The sequence below is a fragment of the Babylonia areolata genome, chromosome 8 (genome assembly GCF_041734735.1).
Source record: "Babylonia areolata isolate BAREFJ2019XMU chromosome 8, ASM4173473v1, whole genome shotgun sequence".
Taxonomy (NCBI): Eukaryota; Metazoa; Mollusca; class Gastropoda; order Neogastropoda; family Buccinidae; genus Babylonia; species Babylonia areolata.
This window is the reverse complement of record NC_134883.1, coordinates 39,740,941-39,760,940: the sequence shown is the minus strand read 5'-3', so window position 1 is coordinate 39,760,940 and position 20,000 is coordinate 39,740,941. Positions and strand designations below refer to the sequence as shown.

Below are 20,000 nucleotides of genomic sequence, written 5' to 3'. Positions count from 1 at the left end.
AAAAATGTTTGAGTATAAATTTTCGTTATCCTGCATTCCAACTGATAAAAATTTTGCTCAATACAAACTGCCAGTCACAAAGCTGTGGGAGACCTCCGCCCCCCCCCCCCCCTCCCGCCCACCCCACGTGACTTTTCCTCGCGCTCACAACAGCTCGTGGCCTGCACGTGGCACCGTTTATATAAGGCCTATCTTTGTTCTCATACAAACCCTTGAACCCACGACACCACCCCTCTCACTATCCCCATCCTCTTCAACTGGCTCCACCACCACCTTCATCATCCCCTCCTCCTCTTCGTTCCACCACCTTCCCACCTCCTCATCTCCCCCTCCCCAATTCCTCACCCCCCGCCCCCCACGCCACCGCCCCCCGAGCCCCATCCCACCCTCCCCTCAGAACCTGTCCAAACTGTCACTGCGTGTTTGGACAAGGTTCAGCAACAAGCTGCATGACAAATGGCGAACGGGGTCTCTGGAATCTGAGCACATACAGGGTGTGGTGTGGTGTGGTGTGGTGTGTGTGTGCGTGTGTGTGTGCACGTATGTGTGTGGTGTGGTTGTGCGTGTGTGTGGGTGTGGTTGTGCGTGTGTGTGTGGGTGTGTGTGTGTGTGGGTGTGTGTGTGCAATGTATGTTGTTATTGCTGTCAGTTTGTTGTTGTGTGTGTGCGTGCGTGCGTGCGTGCATGTGTGTGTGTGTGTGTGTGTGTGTGTGTGTGTGTGTGCCTGTGTGTTTTTGTGTGTGTATGCGTGTATAGTGTGTGTACGCGTTCTTGTTGTTGTTGTTGGTTGGTTGTGTGTGTGTGTGTGTGTGTGTGTGTGTGTGTGTGTGTGTGTGTGTTGTTTGATGTTGAGTTTGTTGTGTGCGAATGCATTGTGTGCGAGTGTGTTGTAATGTGTGCGAGTGTGTGTGTGTATGCGAGTGCGTTGTTGCACACACACACACACACACACACACACACACACACACACACACACACAAAAGCAGCAAAGCACCAGTAGTGCTCCGAAGACCGCACCAGATGGCTGTCTCCACTTTTTCGTCGTGTGTGGCGGGGCATGGCGGGTCGTGTGAGTGATGCCGCCCGAGAGATGCGAGAACCCACCCATCCCACAACATCAGATAACACTGATCTACAGTGAGTGAAGCTGTGGAAGGAATGAGGGAGGAGGAGGAAGAGGAGGGGGAGGAGAGACAGAGAAAGACAAAGACAGACGTCTAGACTCGGACCTAATAACTGAGGAGGAGGTTGAGAGAGAGTGTGTGTGAATAAGAGTGAGAGAGAGAAGCATTCAGACAAACAGAGAGAGAGAGAGAGTACCTCATCAGCGTATGACCGAGTATATTTCGCTATTTTGCGGTAGCGTTCCACAGCGATTCACTGTCTCAAAACACACACACACACACACACACACACACACGTTGTTTATATATTCATAGTCTCTTCATCGAAGATGATGATATTAGACTGAAAACACACACACACCTCCTCTCCTTCTCCTCCCCCCCCCCCCCCCCCCCCCGCACTTCCACGCCCCCTCTTTAACCTGGTTGTCAGGGGCGGTAACGTTTCATTACATAACACGAATAAACTGCGCGGGCACAGACGTGCCAAGAATTGGGGCAACAATGGTAAGGGCGACTGGAGATACAATCTCGGGGAGGAAAAAAAAAAAAAGAACTTTAAAAAAAAAAACGAAGAAAGAAAACAGAGGCGGCACGCAACTGATGCATGGCTCTATTTTTCAGGAGTGTCATCTGGACATTGCACTTCGCTCAAGAAACGCCAGCTGTGATTCAAACCATTTGGACACTTTTTTTGTTTGCACACGTGACTCAGTTACTTGCTCTGTGTGTGTAGTGGACGGGTCAGCAGCTTACATTTTGTGCAAGTGATCGGCGATGACTCCGAGAAGATCAGAAGGGCTGTATCAATGTACTACCGTTATCATTACTGGTCATCAACCCACACACATTTCGGCAATAATGTACTCAACTTGCCCCTCAGTGCCTGTATAAGTTTATCTTCCATCCGAGAACTAAACTGGAGAACGTGCTCAGTTTCAGTTTCAAGCAGGCATCCAAACAGCATATCTACTTTGAACAGAAAAATAGAAAGGGAGGGTGAAGGGGGAGTGTAGAGTTGGGGAAGCAGTTGCCTGACCTGCAAATAGACTGACCTCACCCCAGCAGTGGTCAGGCCTTGAAAGTCAACCATAAATATAATTATGTACAAACCACTAAACTAAATTGAAATAATATATACATTGTTATATGTGTTAAGCGTTATGAACAACACTGTGCATAATTTGCTTTGTCTGCAAAACTACAGAAACTGACTTATAAACAATAAACAAACAAGTAATATAAATTGATATGGATTTTGTTTATAAATATGATCTCAGATCATCAGTCAGTATAGTCTGGCGTGGTTGTCTGCATCCAACAATGATGCCCCATCTGCCTTTTAAGTTAGATCCACTACCACCCAAGACCAAAACTGAGTGACAGTGCTCAGCTCAACAAACCCCATGAAGTTCCTTCACTCATTTTCTCCTCTCCACCACATACTGCCTTGTGACAGCTGCACTGTTTTCACTTTTCTTTTGTTTATAATTCACGCCATGTGGAGTGATGGCCTAGAGGTAACGCGTCCACCTAGGAAGCAAGAGAATCTGAGTGAACTGGTTCGAATCACGGCTCAGCCGCCGATATTTTCTCCCCCTCCACTAGACCTTGAGTGGTGATCTGGACGCTAGTCATTCGGATGAGACGATAAACTGAGGTCCTGTGTGCAATATGCACTTAGCGCATGTAAACAAAACCCATGTGAACAAAAGGGTTGTTCCTGGCAAAATTTTGTAGAAAAATCCACTTCAACAGGAAAGGGTGGCACTGTAGTACTGCGACGCGCTCTCCCTTGGGAGGAGAGCAGCCCAAATCTCACACAGAGAAATCTGTTGTGATAAAAGAAATACAAATACAAACAATGTATAATTTTCAAGCTGCACAGACATCCCTCACAAATTTAGTGCTTGTGTATGTAATGTGTACATTCTGACGTGACATGATGTTAGACTTTGTGTCAAGTTGTTATTCTGTCAAATTCATTGCGCCTGTATTGTGACATTTTCTAATTCAAAAACTCTTCTTCTTCTTTGGTCATGGACTGCGACTCCAATGTTCACTCATTTACATAAGTTGGCTTTTACATGTATGACTGTTTTTACCCCTGTCATGAAGGCAGTCATACTCTGTTTTCGGGGGATGGTAGGTGCATGCCAGGTATGTTCTTGTATCCATAACACACTGAACACTGACATGGATTACAGGATCTTTAACGTGCGTATTTGATCTTCTGCATGCATATATATTATACACATGATGGGGATTTAGGCACTAGCTGGTCTGCACATCTGTTGACCTGGGAAATAGGAAAAAATCTCCACCCTTTACCCACCAGGTGCCATTACTGAGATTCAAACACAGGACCCTCAGACTGAAAGTCCAACACTTTAATCACTCAGCTGTTGCACCCATCAAATATAAAAATAGACCAAATACCTTTTCTAAGCACGCAAGTAACTGAAGAAGTATGGCTAGCAGATGGCGGACTATTGGCAAGACATCTTATCACCTGAGTTCTTGCGAAATTTTGGCCATGCGGAGCAAAACAACAGGCCTGGTTTGTATCAGTTTGACATGGAACAATATATGACACCAAACGAAGAATTATACATGTGTGTCATGTAGGTGAGCTACACAGAGTGAGTCATAAAGTGCACAGGACGGCAGCTGACAGGGGACAGTTCATCAACACTGTAATGTTCCACTGTCACTGTGCTCTGTCTTCACTTCACCACTGTGTCTTTCCTGTGCCCATGTCCTTGCCTTGCCCGGACACTCATCTTTCCACTTCTACCTGTCTCTGACTGTCTGTAACTTTAATTTGCAACCCTATAAAAGCAACCACACAGCTTGCACACACACACACACACACACACACACACATACATAGACACATACATAGACACAGACACACATAGACACACACACACACACACACATCATACAGCTGCAATGAAAGGACTTATATAAATATAAAAAAATGCACACACATAGATCCACACTCATGGTGTAAATACATACTTGTATGTGTGAGAGCATGCCTGGTGAGAGCCTATGTGTCATGAGTGTATGTGTATGTGTGTGTTGTGTGTGTGTGTGTGTGTTGTGTGTGGTGTGTGTGTATGTGTGTGTGTGTGTGTGTGTGTATAGTGTATGTATGTATGTGTGTGTGTGTGTGTGTGTGTGTGTGTATGTGTTGTGTGTCTGTGTGTGTGTGTGTGTGTGTGTGTTGTGTGAGTGTGTGTGTTGTGTGTGTGTGTGTGTATGTGTTGTGTGTCTGTGTGTGTGTGTTGTGTGAGTGTGTGTGTGTTGTGTGTGTTGTGTGTGTATGTGTGTGTGTGTGTGTATGTGTGTGTGTGTGTGTGTGTTGTGTGTGTATAGTGTGTGTGTGTGTGTGTGTGTGTGTGTGTGTGTGTGTGTGTGAGCAAGTGTCCATGCATTCCTCTCACCCTCTCTTAGTTCCAGCATCATCATCAGCAGCAGCAGAAGCAGCAGCAGCATCAGAATCCCTCCTAACAGGTCCACGAGCTTTCCCAGGACGGCTCCACAACCTCTTCACACCCAGGAGAAACCTCCAGCACTCCCACATCATCCACGCCATCTTTGCACCACCACACCGCCAAACAAACTGTAAAAAGAACCTCCCTGGTGTGCCCTCGGTACTTTTACTTTTTGAACCTGACAAACAATAAACCGACCAACTGCCCTGACGTCATCAACCTGTGATCTGGGATCTCTGTTACTCTAGTGGCTAAGTCCAACACAGTTCCATCCACACACTTGTCACCAAAACAGCTAAAAAAACCAAAAAACGACAACACAAAACAACAACTAAAAATAAAAACACTTCTAAAAAAACAGATAAAAAAACCCAACAAAAAACACCACCACCTAAACCACAAGCCTTGATGCTCAATCTCTCCACTGCTCCTTTTTTTTTTCTTTTCTTTTTTTAAATTTTAAGAACAGCAACAAAAAACAAAATCAGTTGCTGATGAAAAAATGTAACACATGGGCAAAGGTTTGAATTTATAACACCAACCGCCAACACATTTCTACACAACCACCAGCACCAAATAAAATCTACAGACACCAGTCATTCTCTTGCCTCTGTTATGACACGTAACAGTCACGATCACAATGATTATTTTCTCATCAGGCCACATCCACCCGACCTTCACTGTCAACCTCCTCTGGGTATATACATGTATATAATGCGGGTGAGTATACCCATACAGTATACTTTTGACCATCTACCCTTGACGGAACACTAAGCTCAAGAACACGTCCGGTAACCAGAGCTCTAGAAACTCAATATATGCTGTAATGGTCGCAGAAGGGAGGGTGGGTTGGGTGGTGTGGGTAGATTTTCAGTTTCGCTTGCTCGTTTTACAAGCTTACCTCCACTTTCCATGTCATTACTCCCCCCCCCCCCCCCCCCCCCCCCCCCCCCCCCCCGGCCACCAACACCACACACTCTCCCCCACCCCCCCCTCCCCCCTCCTGCTTGTTCTTCTCATGACCAAACTGTCCTGACCTTATCTGAACTGTGATGTCACAGAGTTCACGTACACAGACAAGATAAGAGGGGAGGGGCGCAGCTCTCTCATTCCTATTCCAATCGTGTGTCCAGTATATTTATAGCTGGGGTGGCTCGAAAATAGCTTTTTTTGATGGCTTTTGTGTCATACGTGTTTGTCTCTGTCCCTCCACTCTGTGTTGTGTGTGCATGCACCGGTTGACATTCATTCTCTCTCTCTCTCTCTCTCTCTCTCTCTCTCTCTCTCACACACACACATACGCACACACACACACACACACACACATATATATATATATATTTGTATACATATATATATTGGTATATATTTCCCTTTTTAATCTTTCCAAAGTTGAGTTATTCTGAAATAACGGAAGGGTTGTTTGGTTGTTACATGTGCTTGTTTTCCTCCACTATCACGTTTGATGTACTATATACATGTATATATATATATGTGTGTGTGTGTGTGTATCTATGTATATATATACACATCTATTTATTTATACTTTTCAATATTTACACGCATATGAATATAAAGACACATACATCCAGTCCTCGGAGCCACTGCCCAGACACCTGACAAATCTCAGCTCAGCAAACGAAATCCCAGGGTCACGTCCAGCATACAAAATGGCTCTCCCCCAGCAAGGACAAGTTAAAACAAACCCCCTGTAGCATAGCGACGTACTCTCCCTGGGGAGAGCAGCCTGAATTTCACACAGAGGAATCTGTTGTGATAAAAAGAAATACAAATACAAATAAGTATTTTACTCCAGTTCAGTGCAATGAGCAGCTGGTACGTCATATGCATCTGCCCCATTCCCCCCCCACACCCCCGCCACCCCCTGAGCTCCCCCTCCCAATCACTTTTTTAACAATTATTTTTTTTAAACAGATGTGGCGCATATGAATCAGTCAGCGTATTTTTATGCTTCTTTGAAATTCTTTGAAATCTGAACTATTCATATGTTTATGTATAGGCTGTCCATGACAATTTCACTTCCCTGGTAGAGTTCCTTCGCAGCGCTTTATCTCTTATCCCACTCTTTATATATATATATATATAAAAACAAAAACAAAAATAAATAAATAAAAATAAAAAGAAGAAAAATACACACACACTCACACAATTATTCATTTTTCTAACATGCCTTTTTACCATTCTTTCCAGACTGAAAATGCAATTTTCAGTGAGGGATTTTTTTTTTTTTTTTTTTTTTTTTAAGATTGTTCAGCCGTTTTTATCCTCTGTCTGTAATCTCTCCATCCTTTCCTTCCTCCCCATCACCCCCTTCCTCACACACACACACACACACACACACTCTCTCTCTCTCTCTCACACACACACTGGAGAAATTTTTAGTAGTAGTTACCAATAAATGGCACAGAGATATGCTAGCAAGATTCAGAAACAGAACCTTAGGTTTAAAAGCTAATAAAAGATGGTTTGATCTTGAGGGTTTAGCTGATTGTATGTGTACAGTGTGTATGGAGGATGTGAGAGAGGATGAAGGTCATTTTTTATTTCATTGTAATGCTTATGAAGACATTAGAGCCAAGACACGACTTTTTCATATTGCTGCTGAGAAAAGACATGACGTGCATAGTCTGTTATCCACTGAAAATGATGAAATTATTATTTTGCTTGCCAAATACATAGCAGAAGCTGTTAATATCAGGAAAAGGAAAATAAATAGTAATAACACGTAACATCACTAGTTATATGATTAGCCTGGTACAGCTGTATACACTTGATGGTCACATTGTATGTTTATAGTCTATTGTATGTTGCTTCACTACTATGGTGTGCGTACGTGTATTGGCACATACATAAATGTACGATTAAGTAATTTGTTTTGTTAATTCAGCTATTGACATTATTTGCTTTATTTATTGTTTGTTTTCTTTCATTCAATACAAGGACGCTGCAACTTAGAATTGACCCCCTTGACATAAGGGCTGTAGTTAGGCCAATGTCAATAAAAAGCGTCTGAAGCGTCTCTCACACACACACATACACACACACACTCTCTCTCTCTCTCCCTCTCTCTCTCTCACACACACACACACACTCTCTCTCTCTCACACACACACACATACACACACACTTTCTCTCACACACACACACACACACACACACACACACACACACCACTCTGATTCTGGTTCACTAACATATATTTTGCGGCAAAATAAAAAGGTCAGCAATTACACAACTTCCAAGTTTCTTCAATGCTTTCAGCGTCACCTTGTAGTCTCTGTGTCGATGATCTCAGACCACGCCACAGACGGCACACCCAGTCTGTTTTCATTATATACATTTTTTTTTAAAAACTTTCGCACCACTTCTATTTCTGTCATGTCGGACACAAATATATCTCAGACACAATCATTTGTCAGTGTCATGCCCTGCACCTTTGTGTGTGAGTGTGTGTGTGTGTGTGTGTGTGTGTGTGTGTGTGTGTGTGTGTTTGTGTGTGTGTGAGTGTGTGTTGTGTGTGTGTGTGTGTGTGTGTGTGTGTGAGTGTGTGTGTGTGAGAGTGTGTGTGTGTGTGTGTGTGTGTGTGTGTGAGTGTGTGTGTGAGTGTGTGTGTGTGTGTGTGTGTGTGTGTGAGTGTGTGTGTGAGTGTGTGTGTGTGGATTATGTGAAAAGCACGAATGGTCTTACCGCTGAAAACAGTTACCGTAGTCACCAAAAAACGACAAATGAGCTCTGATGTCAAAGGTAAAGCCCATGCATAGTAGCTTTTTTGTTGCTTTTTTTTAGTATTTTAACTTCTGTCAACACACACACACACACACACACACACACACACACACATTACACATATATGTATGCATGTGCACACACAAACATACACAAAGAAACAGACACAGACACACCACCTCTCTTTGCCCTCCCTGCCACGTAATTAGTCAACATACTTTGTTTTGCATGCCTAGAAATTGTTATTTTTGCATGCACGCTTGTGTATGTGTGTGTGTGTGTGTGTCTGTGTTTATGTGCTTGTTTTAGTGTGTACCTGTGCATTTTGTGTTGTATGTGTGGATTTTGTATGTATGTAGTTTTGTGTATGTCACTGTGTGGCATTGTGTATGTGTGTGTGCATGCGTGTGTATGCATACATGCATGCATGCGTGCACTGGCAAGTGTGTTTATACATGAGGAAGAGACAGAAAGAGACAGACAAAGACACTAGAATATACACAAAATGATACAGAAAGACAGACAAAGAGTGACAGACGAACAGACAGACAATGAGACAGACAGACAGACGAAGAGAGACAGACGGCCACTCAGAGAGAGGGAGACAAACAGGCAAACAGACTTTCACAAAGACCGAGGTGGAGATGGAGGCACACAACACAAAGAAATATCTTTCAAGGATGACATTGTTACATAATCTCACACATACGTACACACACACAAACACTAACGCTAACACACACACACATGCGCGCGCGCGCGCGCACGCTAAAACACACGCGCGCTCGCGCGCGCACACACACACACAAACACAAGAAGTAAGTCAGGACAGGCCACCTACCCCGTGATGCAAATATACATGGTTCACCACAATCAGCCGACCCAGTCCACTGGCACCAACACACACACCTCAACCAGTCCGAAGACACTGCAGCTGTGCTGTTCACACACCCACACACACTGACCACAGATTGCGTGGGGAGGGGTGCGGAGGAGGGGGAGGGGTGCGGAGGAGGGGGGGGGGCGGTAACTTGCAGCTGGAATAATTATAACGGTCATACACTACAGCGGAACCGAAACATATACAATGTAGAAGATTTGAGTTTAACGACCTATCGGTAAAATCCCGTTAAGGTCAAGCAGTTCAAGACAGTGTTGTCTTCAGGAATTTTCGTTGCAGAAGTCTATACACATGTCTGTTATACACGGACGGATGAGACTTTGAGGTTTTCCGCTGATGAGGTCATAATTTTTGTAGCAGAAGTCCGTAATATGTATGTAACACATGTATACACGAACGGATGGGATGAGGCTGTGAACTTTTCTGCTGATTAAATCAAGTTGTTGTTGTTGTTCTCTCGGTCTCGGCACCCTGTTGATCACTGTGATATTATCTTGTTGACATGCAAAGTTGTTTTAAAATGCAGTCTTCAGGAATTTTCGCTGCAGTCGTCCGTAATTTCTATACACATGTATACACGGACGGATGAGGCTTTGAGGTTTTTCCGCTGATGAAGTCAAGTTGTTGATGTCTCCGTCCCGGTGGCGCCTTGTTGGTCACTGTGAGATCACTGTAATATCATCGTGCTGACATGCAAAGTTGTTTATAAAACTGTAGTCTTCAGGAATTCTCGCTGCAGAGGTCCGTAAAATGTATGAACACACGGCTGAGGTTCTTAGGGCTCTCCTCCGCTGTTAAGTTGTAAGTGGGTTTTTTTTTCCTTTTGTTTTTTTCCCTTTTTTTCTGTCCTCTATTGGTCACTGCAAGAACACAGTCATAGTATCTTGTGACCAGCACGGACGGTACAGTCACCTATACACTTGGACTCCTCTCTTCTCTCTCTCTCTCTCTCCTTTTTATTTTATTTTTATTTTTATTTTTTTTGCCGCTCTCTTCAGCTTTGTCCTCCCTCCTCTCTCTCTCTCCCTCTCTCTCCCACACTTCCCTCTCTTGCTGTTCCAGTCACACTTGTCTTCCCCTCAGTCCCCTTCTCTCTTTGTCTCTCTTGTAGTGTGTCTCCTTGGCTAAAGCTCTCCCGGCTTCCTTCCCTCGCTGTCAGTTCTTTATTTCCGCTTTCCACCACACACCTGTCTTGATCCGTGACACCCCACTTTTGTCACACACACACACACACGCACACACACACACACACACACACACACACACGCACGCACGCACGCACGCACACACACACACACACACACACACACACACACACACACACACACACACACCATGGCACGCTCCACTTCTAAGTTAGAAAGCTCTCTCTCTCTCTCTCTCTCTCTCCATCTATCTCTCTCTCCAAGAATGGCACGTACAATTCATATTACCTCATCATCACGCGCTCTCTTTACTACGCATTCCTTTTCTTTTTTTCTTTTCTTTCTTTCTTCATATTTTATAATGACGATTAAAAGCAGACTTCGCTTCCTGATAATCTAAGAAGGTCAACGTTCAGAAGAGATAAACGGAAAAATGAAATTGGATGTTGCCGCTGTTTTTGTTTGTTTGTTTGTTTTTCCTTCTTCTTCTCTTTCTCCCTTGTTTTGTTGTTGTGATTGCAAAACAAACACAGCCACACGCACTTGAGAACACCGGTGTGTGTGTGTGTGAGTGTGTGTGTGTGTGTGTGTCAGATATGTTACTAGGCCGCGTGAGTAACTGGTTTTGTGTCATCACGTGACTCGCTGTCTATCATCACTACCCAGATACTGACAGTTCTGTTCCGTGTGGTAAAGTCCTGTGAAAAGATGTCAAATAACATTTCGGGGGGGGGGGGGGGGGAATCATGTTATAACGGCCTTGCTGGTTGTGTGTTTGAAAAGCCCTCGCACTTACGGACCAGTTTCTGTACACCACTTCACTGCTGATACTCTAACCCGTTTGGGGGTTGGGTTTTTTGGGGGGGGTTTTTGGGGGGGTTGGGGGTGGGGTTTACATTTTCTTATTGCTGCAAAACCTTCCGTAAATTATGTCACCAGCAGACACAACCCACTTCTCTTGTCCTGTCTACTATATATGCATATCTTGTTTGCTCAAAGTTTATGGAGTGCATGCGTCTGTGTGTGAGTTTAACGTTGTTCGTTCTGTTGTCCAAGAAAACCAGAATAATTGCAATGAATGTTCAGTCGGCTGATTTTTCCCTTTTCTTTTTTTTTAGTCCCCCGCCATGCAAACCAGCTTACCGCATTGATACCTTCAACTGTATGCAGCCTAATGCTGTTTCATATATCCATTTCATCAGTTACACCATTCTCCATCTCTCTCCCTTCAATCCCGCTATGGCTCCCTCTCTAACTTTCTCTCCAACTCCGTCTTTCTCTCTATCTCTTTCTCGCACCCTCGTTGAAGATCTCTATGTCTACTTTTTTGCTCCTTATCAAACGACTTGTTTTTTTCTACAAAGAAATTAATATGACAGTTTTCTTCGTTGTTACGTTAAAACACGACTGACGCCAACCCGGCCTAATCCTTTATCATTTTAAACTGACCCGCACAGAAAAGAGCGAATTGTGTCTGTCCGCTATAGAACATTTGATCTGTCTTAGAAAAATAAAATTAAAAAAATCCTTGCCATATAACACCCATACGCACACACCAGCTTCAAGTCATAGGAAGTCCACCAACTGTCACTAGTTCGGGGAAGGAAGAAAAAAACATCACAACACACGGGACTGCAATACAGACTCCACCCACTTCGGTTCTGGTCACAGCTGCCACGATTCCAACGATCCCTCTGTAAATTACACTGACTTGCCAGCCGGCGTGCTACTTGGAACCGTCACCAGCAAAACGAACGAACACACAAGAACAACAGTCAACTTGTGGGAGAACAGTACTGGCTATACTAGGGTCACAGAGAAAAGAGAAGTGAGCTACCAGTAGCACTCACATACATGTAATAATACCGTGCCTGCTAACAGCCTTGCCCCCAAGGCTGCGCAAGAACAAATAATTAATCTACTTCACGCCGCCGTGCACAGACTTGTTACCATTCACATACACACACTGACCGCTACGACTCAAAGCCACACACACACACACACCGCTCTCTCATGTAACACTCACTACTACCTCCCCCCTCCCCTCACCCCCTACCCTGCTACTTCACACTTTCTGTTCCACGCCTCTGCACCACCATACACTACCCCTCCATCCCCCATTCTCCACCTTCCTCCTGGTTTCACTACCCACCCTCCCTCTTCCTTGACCAGCGGCTACTGACCGGTCAGTCAACAAAGGGTGGCGGAAGGAAGCAGGCAGACGGTGGAGGAGGGTGGGGTGAGGAGGTGGGGGGCGAGGGGAAAGGGAGGAGGAGGAGGAGGAAGGCAACGCCGTGAGATAAAAGGGGGGGAGGTGATGAGTGACGCCCCTGACGAGCACCATCCTCAACTGGACGCCCTCCACCCGCCATCTGCCTCCCCACCCAACTCTGCAGAGCCTGCCGGCATTGCAGTGGTCAGCCTCCACCCACTATGAGACGAGAGCGCATCTCGGTCTCTCTGCACTGTTTATACTGTTTAAGGTCAGTGGCTCCATGAATCACAGTGCGTGCTGATAACGTCTGAAATAGCTGGTAGCGCCGACACCCTGACACTTCCCACATGTCTCGCCGCTCCGGCCGTTTGTCTGGCCAGGGGGCTCCTATATCCCCTTGTACTATAACACACCTCCCATCATCGGAGAATCCACACAGTGGTGGTACAACCACCACCACCCCCATCCCCACCCCTCAGCAGGAAACGGAATCTCAAAGTGCCACTTTCCAGTGCCAGCACCACGGGCCCATAGTTGGGTTCCATAAAAAAAAAAAAAAAAAAAAACCTCAGTGACCCACTTTAAACGCTGATCACGCCCACTTCCGGTGCAGTGATAAGGTGGACCCCTTGCTGAAATGAACGACAAATGAATAAGGCACAAGAAAAACCAAACCGAATGTTTCTATCACGGAGTGCAGGTTTCTCAACAGGTCTGCAGGCGGCGCTGCTGTTAGCTCCGTTCACCGATAAACACCAACAGATCCAACAGATTCTATTCATATATAATTCTAACAATACCGCTGAGAGCCACGTTTTGGAACAAAGCCAACAACCAAGCCAGTCAACTTTTTGTAAATCACCCCTTTTCTGTATCATAGCCAAATAACCTGCCCTTTAACAAACAAGAAAAGAGGTCAATCACACTTTTTTTTTCCTTTTGTAACAAAATAAATCACTTTTTAAATGAAACCAAGCAAACTGTCCTTTTTTTCTTTTTTCTTTTTTTTTGCTGTAACAAAGGAAACAACCCCTTTGACACACAAATCAAACCACCAATTTTTTTTTTTTTTTTTACATTGTTGTTGGATTTTTGTTCAATATATAACAATTTAAGTAAATACACTTTTAAATAACCAAGCAAACTGCCTATATGCAGCCTGGTGTGCAAATGACTCCATGATTCTAAAGCACCTTGAGCTTGGTCTCTGACTGGGTATAGGGACTATGTAAATATCCGTATCATCATCATCATCATCATCAGTTTGCATTTGGGCCAACAGCAAAGTGAGAGCTGTATGATCAATAGTTTCTCCATTACAATGAGAAGTCATTTACAGCTTAGTCTTTTGTGAAGGACTACAACTCTCAAACTATGAGGCAAGACTGCACTGGCTCTTAGTGCTGCAGCCTTGGGAGCAAGCTGGCCGCTGGGGAACCATCCCAACGCCAACTGTCCTAAAACCCTCTTGGCCGAGAAAGTGGGGAAGTAACTTGGGACAAGACCATTATTATCAAATTCTAGCCCAAATAGTCAGGACAGCACTTGCCTCCTCTGCTGTTCTGATGGTCACAGTCAGACACGACGGACAATCATACATCATCCTCACCATCTCACAAGGCTCAGCAGTCAATAAGGGGTCAAGCGACAGACTGGCAAAGTCCCAAGGACAGCAGGACAGGTGAAGGTAGCACACACAAAAGAGACGTCCAAAAACCACCTGCTACCAGAAGCACAAGAGAAAAGAGACAGAAACAGTGAGAGAGTGAGAGAGAAAGAGAGAGAGAGAGAGAGAGACAGTGTGAAAGAGAGGTCTAACAGAGACTGACAGAGTGAGAGACAGAGACAGAGAGACAAGAGAGAGAGACAGACAGACAGACAGAGGAGAGACAAAGAGGTCAAATAGAGAGAGACAGAGGTCACAGAGAGACAAGAGACATAGAGGTCGCAGAGAGACAGAGACAGAGACAGACAGAGACGTCAAAGAGAGAGGCAACAGAGAGAGAGAGAGACAGAGAGAGACTGGGAGGGCATACAGAGACAGAGACACAGAGAGAGACAAGGGATAGAGGTCACACAGAGAAAGAAAGGTTAAACACAGAAAGAGAAGAAAGAGAAGAAAGAGAGAGAGAGAGAGAGAGGTCAGAGAAAGAGAGAGGTCACACACAGAGAGACACATAAAAGACACAGAGACAGAGACGTCCCACAGAGACAAGAGACAGAGAGGTCACAGAGAGACAGGGACGTCACACTGAGACAAGAGATAGATAAGTCAGAGAGAGAGAGAGAGAAGAGACCAAGGCAGGTCACACAGAAAATAGCACATGTCCAGCTGGCAAGCACCGGTAACAAACAACAATAAAAGCAGGGTCAGCGATGATATGACACCGGAAAAGAAGCAGACAACCCGGAGCCCAAATAGCAAGGACACAACCAACTCACAACCCCACCTCACCTCACCTCACACACACACACACACACACCTGTCTGTAGGTCAGCAGGTGTCAGGTGGCTATCCACCCTGACTGACTGCAGTGAGCGGGAAACCCAAGCCCAGGTCAAGTCATTTGTGACTGGAGTTCGGTAAAGAAGTTAAGTTTACAGCTGGGCCAACAGCAAAGTGAGAGAGCTCTGTATTATCAATGGTTTCTCCATTGCAATGGGAAATCATTAACAGCTTAGTCTTTTGTGAAGGACTATGACTTTCACACTAAAAGGGAAGATTGCACTGGCTCTTAGTGCTGCAGCATTGGGAGCCAGTTGGCCTTTGGGAAGCATCCCAGCACCGACCGTCCTAAATCCTTCTTGGCCGAGAGAGTGGGGATGTAACTTGGGCAAGACATTCTCCACTATAATCAAATTCTAGCCCAGATAGTCGGGGACAGCAGTTACCTCTTCTGCTATTCTGGTCATAAACGGACATGCCTATCATACATATATATATTATATATAAAGATATATATGTATAAAGTCACCAACCACTGTGGCAAAGTGGTTAGCATTGCAGACTGACTGGGAGGACACAGGCTCCAACCCCACCAAAGGTGGGAATGTTTGGCCCATGGCCGGCTCCAACCCAGAGCTGAGGGTGCTAAAGACTCTAATGGGATGACTGGGACCACATAGTCAAGGGACACCCACTTCATGAATACATCTTTGGTTGCGTTGCTAAAATTTCCTGATGAATGCTGTGAGTGTCTTGTGTCTCTCAGCCTCACTGAGACCGGAATATATCAAAAGAGTACAGCCTTGTCAAGTGGTCTCAAAGCTAAATCAATCCCCACAGCAATATCTTCACCAACCCCATCATTATTCCTTATCATCAACATATATATATATATATATATATATCTAAAAAAAGGTTCCAAAATCTGGGTACCTAAAAAAACAAGAACAAAAACTCAAGTCATTATACTCAGTAATTGTTTCCAACTGACCATGCTCATTAAATATCACTGGGTGTAAAAATACCAAGTATCATTCCCCATGACTCACTGATTCCATTATCTCTGAATGACCGTCCTCTCTTAAATCATTATTTCACAATGTATGTTTGTTATTACTTTTTCTAAGCAACAGTGATCTTTGATTATCCTTTGTGAGTGATCACATTCAATCAATATTATCTCTATGTGACAAAGACAACAAATTCTTGGTTCTATTTCACAAATTACTAATTCTATTTCAAGGATTATTAGACCTATTTTATAACACACACTAGTTATTTTTCAATGATAAATCATTTAATGTCAATTAATTATTAATTCTCTGAGAGATCACGTTCACAAAACATATTTCTCTGTGACAATGCTCACTTATCTAATATTTTAGATGTCTGGTTTTTGTTTTTGTCTTGTGTTGTGTTGTGTGGTGTGGTGTGGTGTGGTGTGTCATGTCATGTTGTGTGTTGTGTTCTTTTTTCATCACAGCAGAGTTCCCTGAACAGTCCAGTTCAGCACTTTTCCCCCCCATGCTTTTTATTTTTTCTGAAAACATCGAGCTACCAGGCAAACAATGACTCTGAAAATTTTCATTTGAATCTTTTTCTTTTGTCCTTCAATCCTTTTTTCATAGGCTGCTCAATGTTGCTGTAAACCTATTGTATCCAAACTCCACTGTACCTTACCTCTCCGACACAGCTTACACAAAATCCTACGTTTCAGTTTCAGTTTCTCAAGGAGGCGTCACTGCATTTGAACAAATCCATGTACCCTACACCACATCTGCTAGGCAAATTCCTGACAGCAGCATAACCCAATGCCCTTGTCAGGCCTTGAGTGCATGCAATATCTATTTGTGTACCTACCAGAGTGGATTTCTTTTTCATAATTTTGCCAGAGGACAACACTTTTGTTGCCATGGGTTCACTGTCAGTGCACTAACTGTGTGCTGCAAACATGATCTCAGTTTAACACCTCATCCGAATGACCAGACGCTCAGTTTAATTTTGCAGTCAAACTTAGGAGAAAGGGTGAGAGCGGGATTCGAACCCAGACCGTCACAGCCACTGTATCGGCAGGTAAGGGTCTTAACCATTGTGCCACCTTGCCCCTCACACTTCATGGTCCTCAGGGCTATATCATCATTATGGTTCAGTAACACTAACAAGGCTGTGACGCTGAAATAAGAGGACAGAAAATCCTAACGAATGAATCATAAATACTGATACAAGAACAGCAACACAAGAATCCATTCTTTCCATTGATTGAAACACACACCCAGCACAGAGATCCCAATTATCCCCTTTAAAAGAGTCTCACCTATTACAATAATGCCATTCCCAGCAAAAGCAGCTTAGGTTCCAGCAGCATCCATGGCCTTTCATGACCACACAGCTCATTACTACCAATTAGTCAAACCAGTAAGATCTGATAAATCTATAAAAAGATAAATAAATAAAATAAAATAAAATACCCTGAGCTGGTGATGAGGTCTTTTTTTTTTTTCTTCTTCTTCTTTTCTTTTTTTTTAACATTTCTCCCCTCTCTCCCTACTTTCTTTAAAAGACCTCTTTTTTTCACCCCAACTGTTCACCCCAACCCCACCCCCACCCCTGTCTCCACACCAAACTACTACCATACCCTCTCTCAACAGCACCTCCCCTCACATAACCATCCTCACCCCTCCTTTAACAACAAAGCTTTGGGGGGTGGGGGGGGCTGGTTGGGGTGGGGGCAAAACCCTAGCCACCACACCCCCCACCTCCCCCCTTCACTCTATCTGGATGGAGAAGAAGAAAAAGAAACTGTAGCCAGGGGAGGGAGGTACAGAGCTAGCTGCCACACCTTCTGGAGAGGTGCTCTTGTTGGTTGCAGCAAAGGGCCCATTACATACCTACACACACTTCTCTCTCTCTCTCGCTTGTACAGTCTACTATGTCACTAGAGCTTTACACCTAATGACATTAAACATCTCAGTGTTCAGTTCTCTCTCTCTCTCTCTCTCTCTCTCTCTCTCCATGTGCTGTTAGCCTTGACACCATCCTTGACACACTAAGGGGACAGGCGTGTCAGTGGCCACTGCCTTGCTCTGGAACAACACTTCACTGTAAGTGAGCACTGTGTGAAGAGCCCTGGGTCTTCACACACACTTCTCTCTGGTAACACTGTTCAAAAGCAAACCTCCTCACAGAATGTGTATGGACCCCCCAAGGACCTGGTGGTGGTCAGGCAGAGTGAGAAGAAGAATATATTTAAAAAAAAAGAAAAAAAAAAAAGGGCATAAGTGTGGAAGGGATGGGTGGTGGGGTGTGGGGATAGACGCGAGACTGAGAGGTTTACCAGGATGGTCACACCCAAACATGCACGTATGCACACATGTATGCATGCACACACACACACACACACACACACACACACACACACACACACAACGGCACACAGAAACACATATGTCCGCACATACCACACGTACACACATGTTCTCATACATACACACGCAGGAGCATTTAGATAGATAGAGAGAGTGATAGATAGTTAGATACACATATAGACAGATAGACATATAGATAGATACTCCCCCTTTTTGCCACCCCTTCTTCACTGGAGTCAATCCCGGACTCTGAGAAGGACTCAACCACAAGTGACACCATGGACAGACAGACAGACAGACTGACTGACTGACGTCATGCGGCAACACAAACACAACCGTCAGCTGTACAGGTCACAAGTGCCAGGTAAGATGTGACATCCTCTCTACTACCACAGCAGCCGGATCCTGGTAGGTAACCAGATCCAGAACCGAGCAGATAATAAGAGTGACAGGCGTGGCAGGGGATGGGGTGGGGGGCACGACCCTGAACCCAGACACACACAAATAACCACCAGCCTCGTGGGGCCACACCTCTCACTCCGCCTTCCCCGTTTATAATACAAGAAATGTCACTTGAATGAAAATCAATCCTCCTCTCCCTCAAACAGCTGGTGTGCTCAGCTCTGGCGTCTGATCAATAGCTTCTGCCACCTGAAACATTTTATCATGAACAATAAATCTGCAGGGGCCGGAACAGAATGGCTTGGCTAGACTTAGAAGAGCACAGGAGTTGTGATTCTGGAGGGGTGGGGTTGGGGGGAGTTGTGGGGGGGAGGGGGGATTCAGAGGTTCAAATCTCCGCACAGACTTTTAGTTCTGGGGAATTTTTTCCCATCTAGAGTTAACCTTGGTTCTGATTCTATTACCTGCAAGTCTTTCAAATGAAACTATCAACCAGGGTTCCATGTTCAAACACAAAAACAACATTTTGTGCATCCATTACATTCCCACCACCATCATTCTGAAGGAAAGGCCAGTTTGGCTCTCCATAGACCAACGGCACTGAAGACATATATTCACACAGCATGCATCATCCCTGAATATGGCATGTGGCTAACTTAATGGTGGGATTAAAAAAAAACCTGAAAAAACATGTACACAAAAACATACAAACAAACAAAACAAAAAACCCTGCATCCCCTCCCTTCCAAGTGCAGCAGATTCTTCAACCATGAATTTGGCTGCCTGTCAAGAAGAAGAAGAAAACTGACTTTCTCATGTGGAGCATACCTTCCAAAAATTATTGTTTGCATACATAATTCATGGTCCAACAAGACGGAGCAAAGCAGTCTTAAATTCTCCTGCAATGTATACCCCATAAATAAAACTGATTTTCTTGTGCTCTGCATTTTTTCTTAAAATCATTGTAGTAATCTGACATTTACAGCCTAACATGAGAAAATTTCTATTTTTTAATCTCTTTCTACATTATTATTATCATATGAATAAAACTAACTGAATTCTCAAGTTCTTTTGCAAAGCATCTCTTATGACAATGTAATCATACAATTATTGCAAACTAGCAAAAGGGTTCAGAGCATTCCCCCCCCCTCC

The 20,000-nt window shown here is 44.4% G+C and overlaps 1 protein-coding gene across 5 annotated transcripts in view; it reads right to left on the bottom strand.

Annotated features, from left to right (window-relative positions):
* The window catches only part of LOC143284806 (uncharacterized), a 183,658-nt gene that overhangs the window by 159,635 nt on the left and 4,023 nt on the right, over positions 1–20,000 (bottom strand). Inside the window, exon 1 of one of the 5 annotated variants that reach the window (XM_076591844.1) lies at positions 9,216–9,587. The exons of 3 other annotated variants lie outside the window; for them this stretch is intronic. In XM_076591844.1, the coding sequence (XP_076447959.1) occupies positions 9,216–9,235 (20 nt within the window). In that variant the 5' untranslated portion in view covers positions 9,236–9,587. Of the gene's footprint in view, positions 1–4,576; positions 4,874–9,215; positions 9,588–20,000 lie in introns of those variants that run through there. One more of the 5 variants, XM_076591840.1, reaches the window with a different exon arrangement.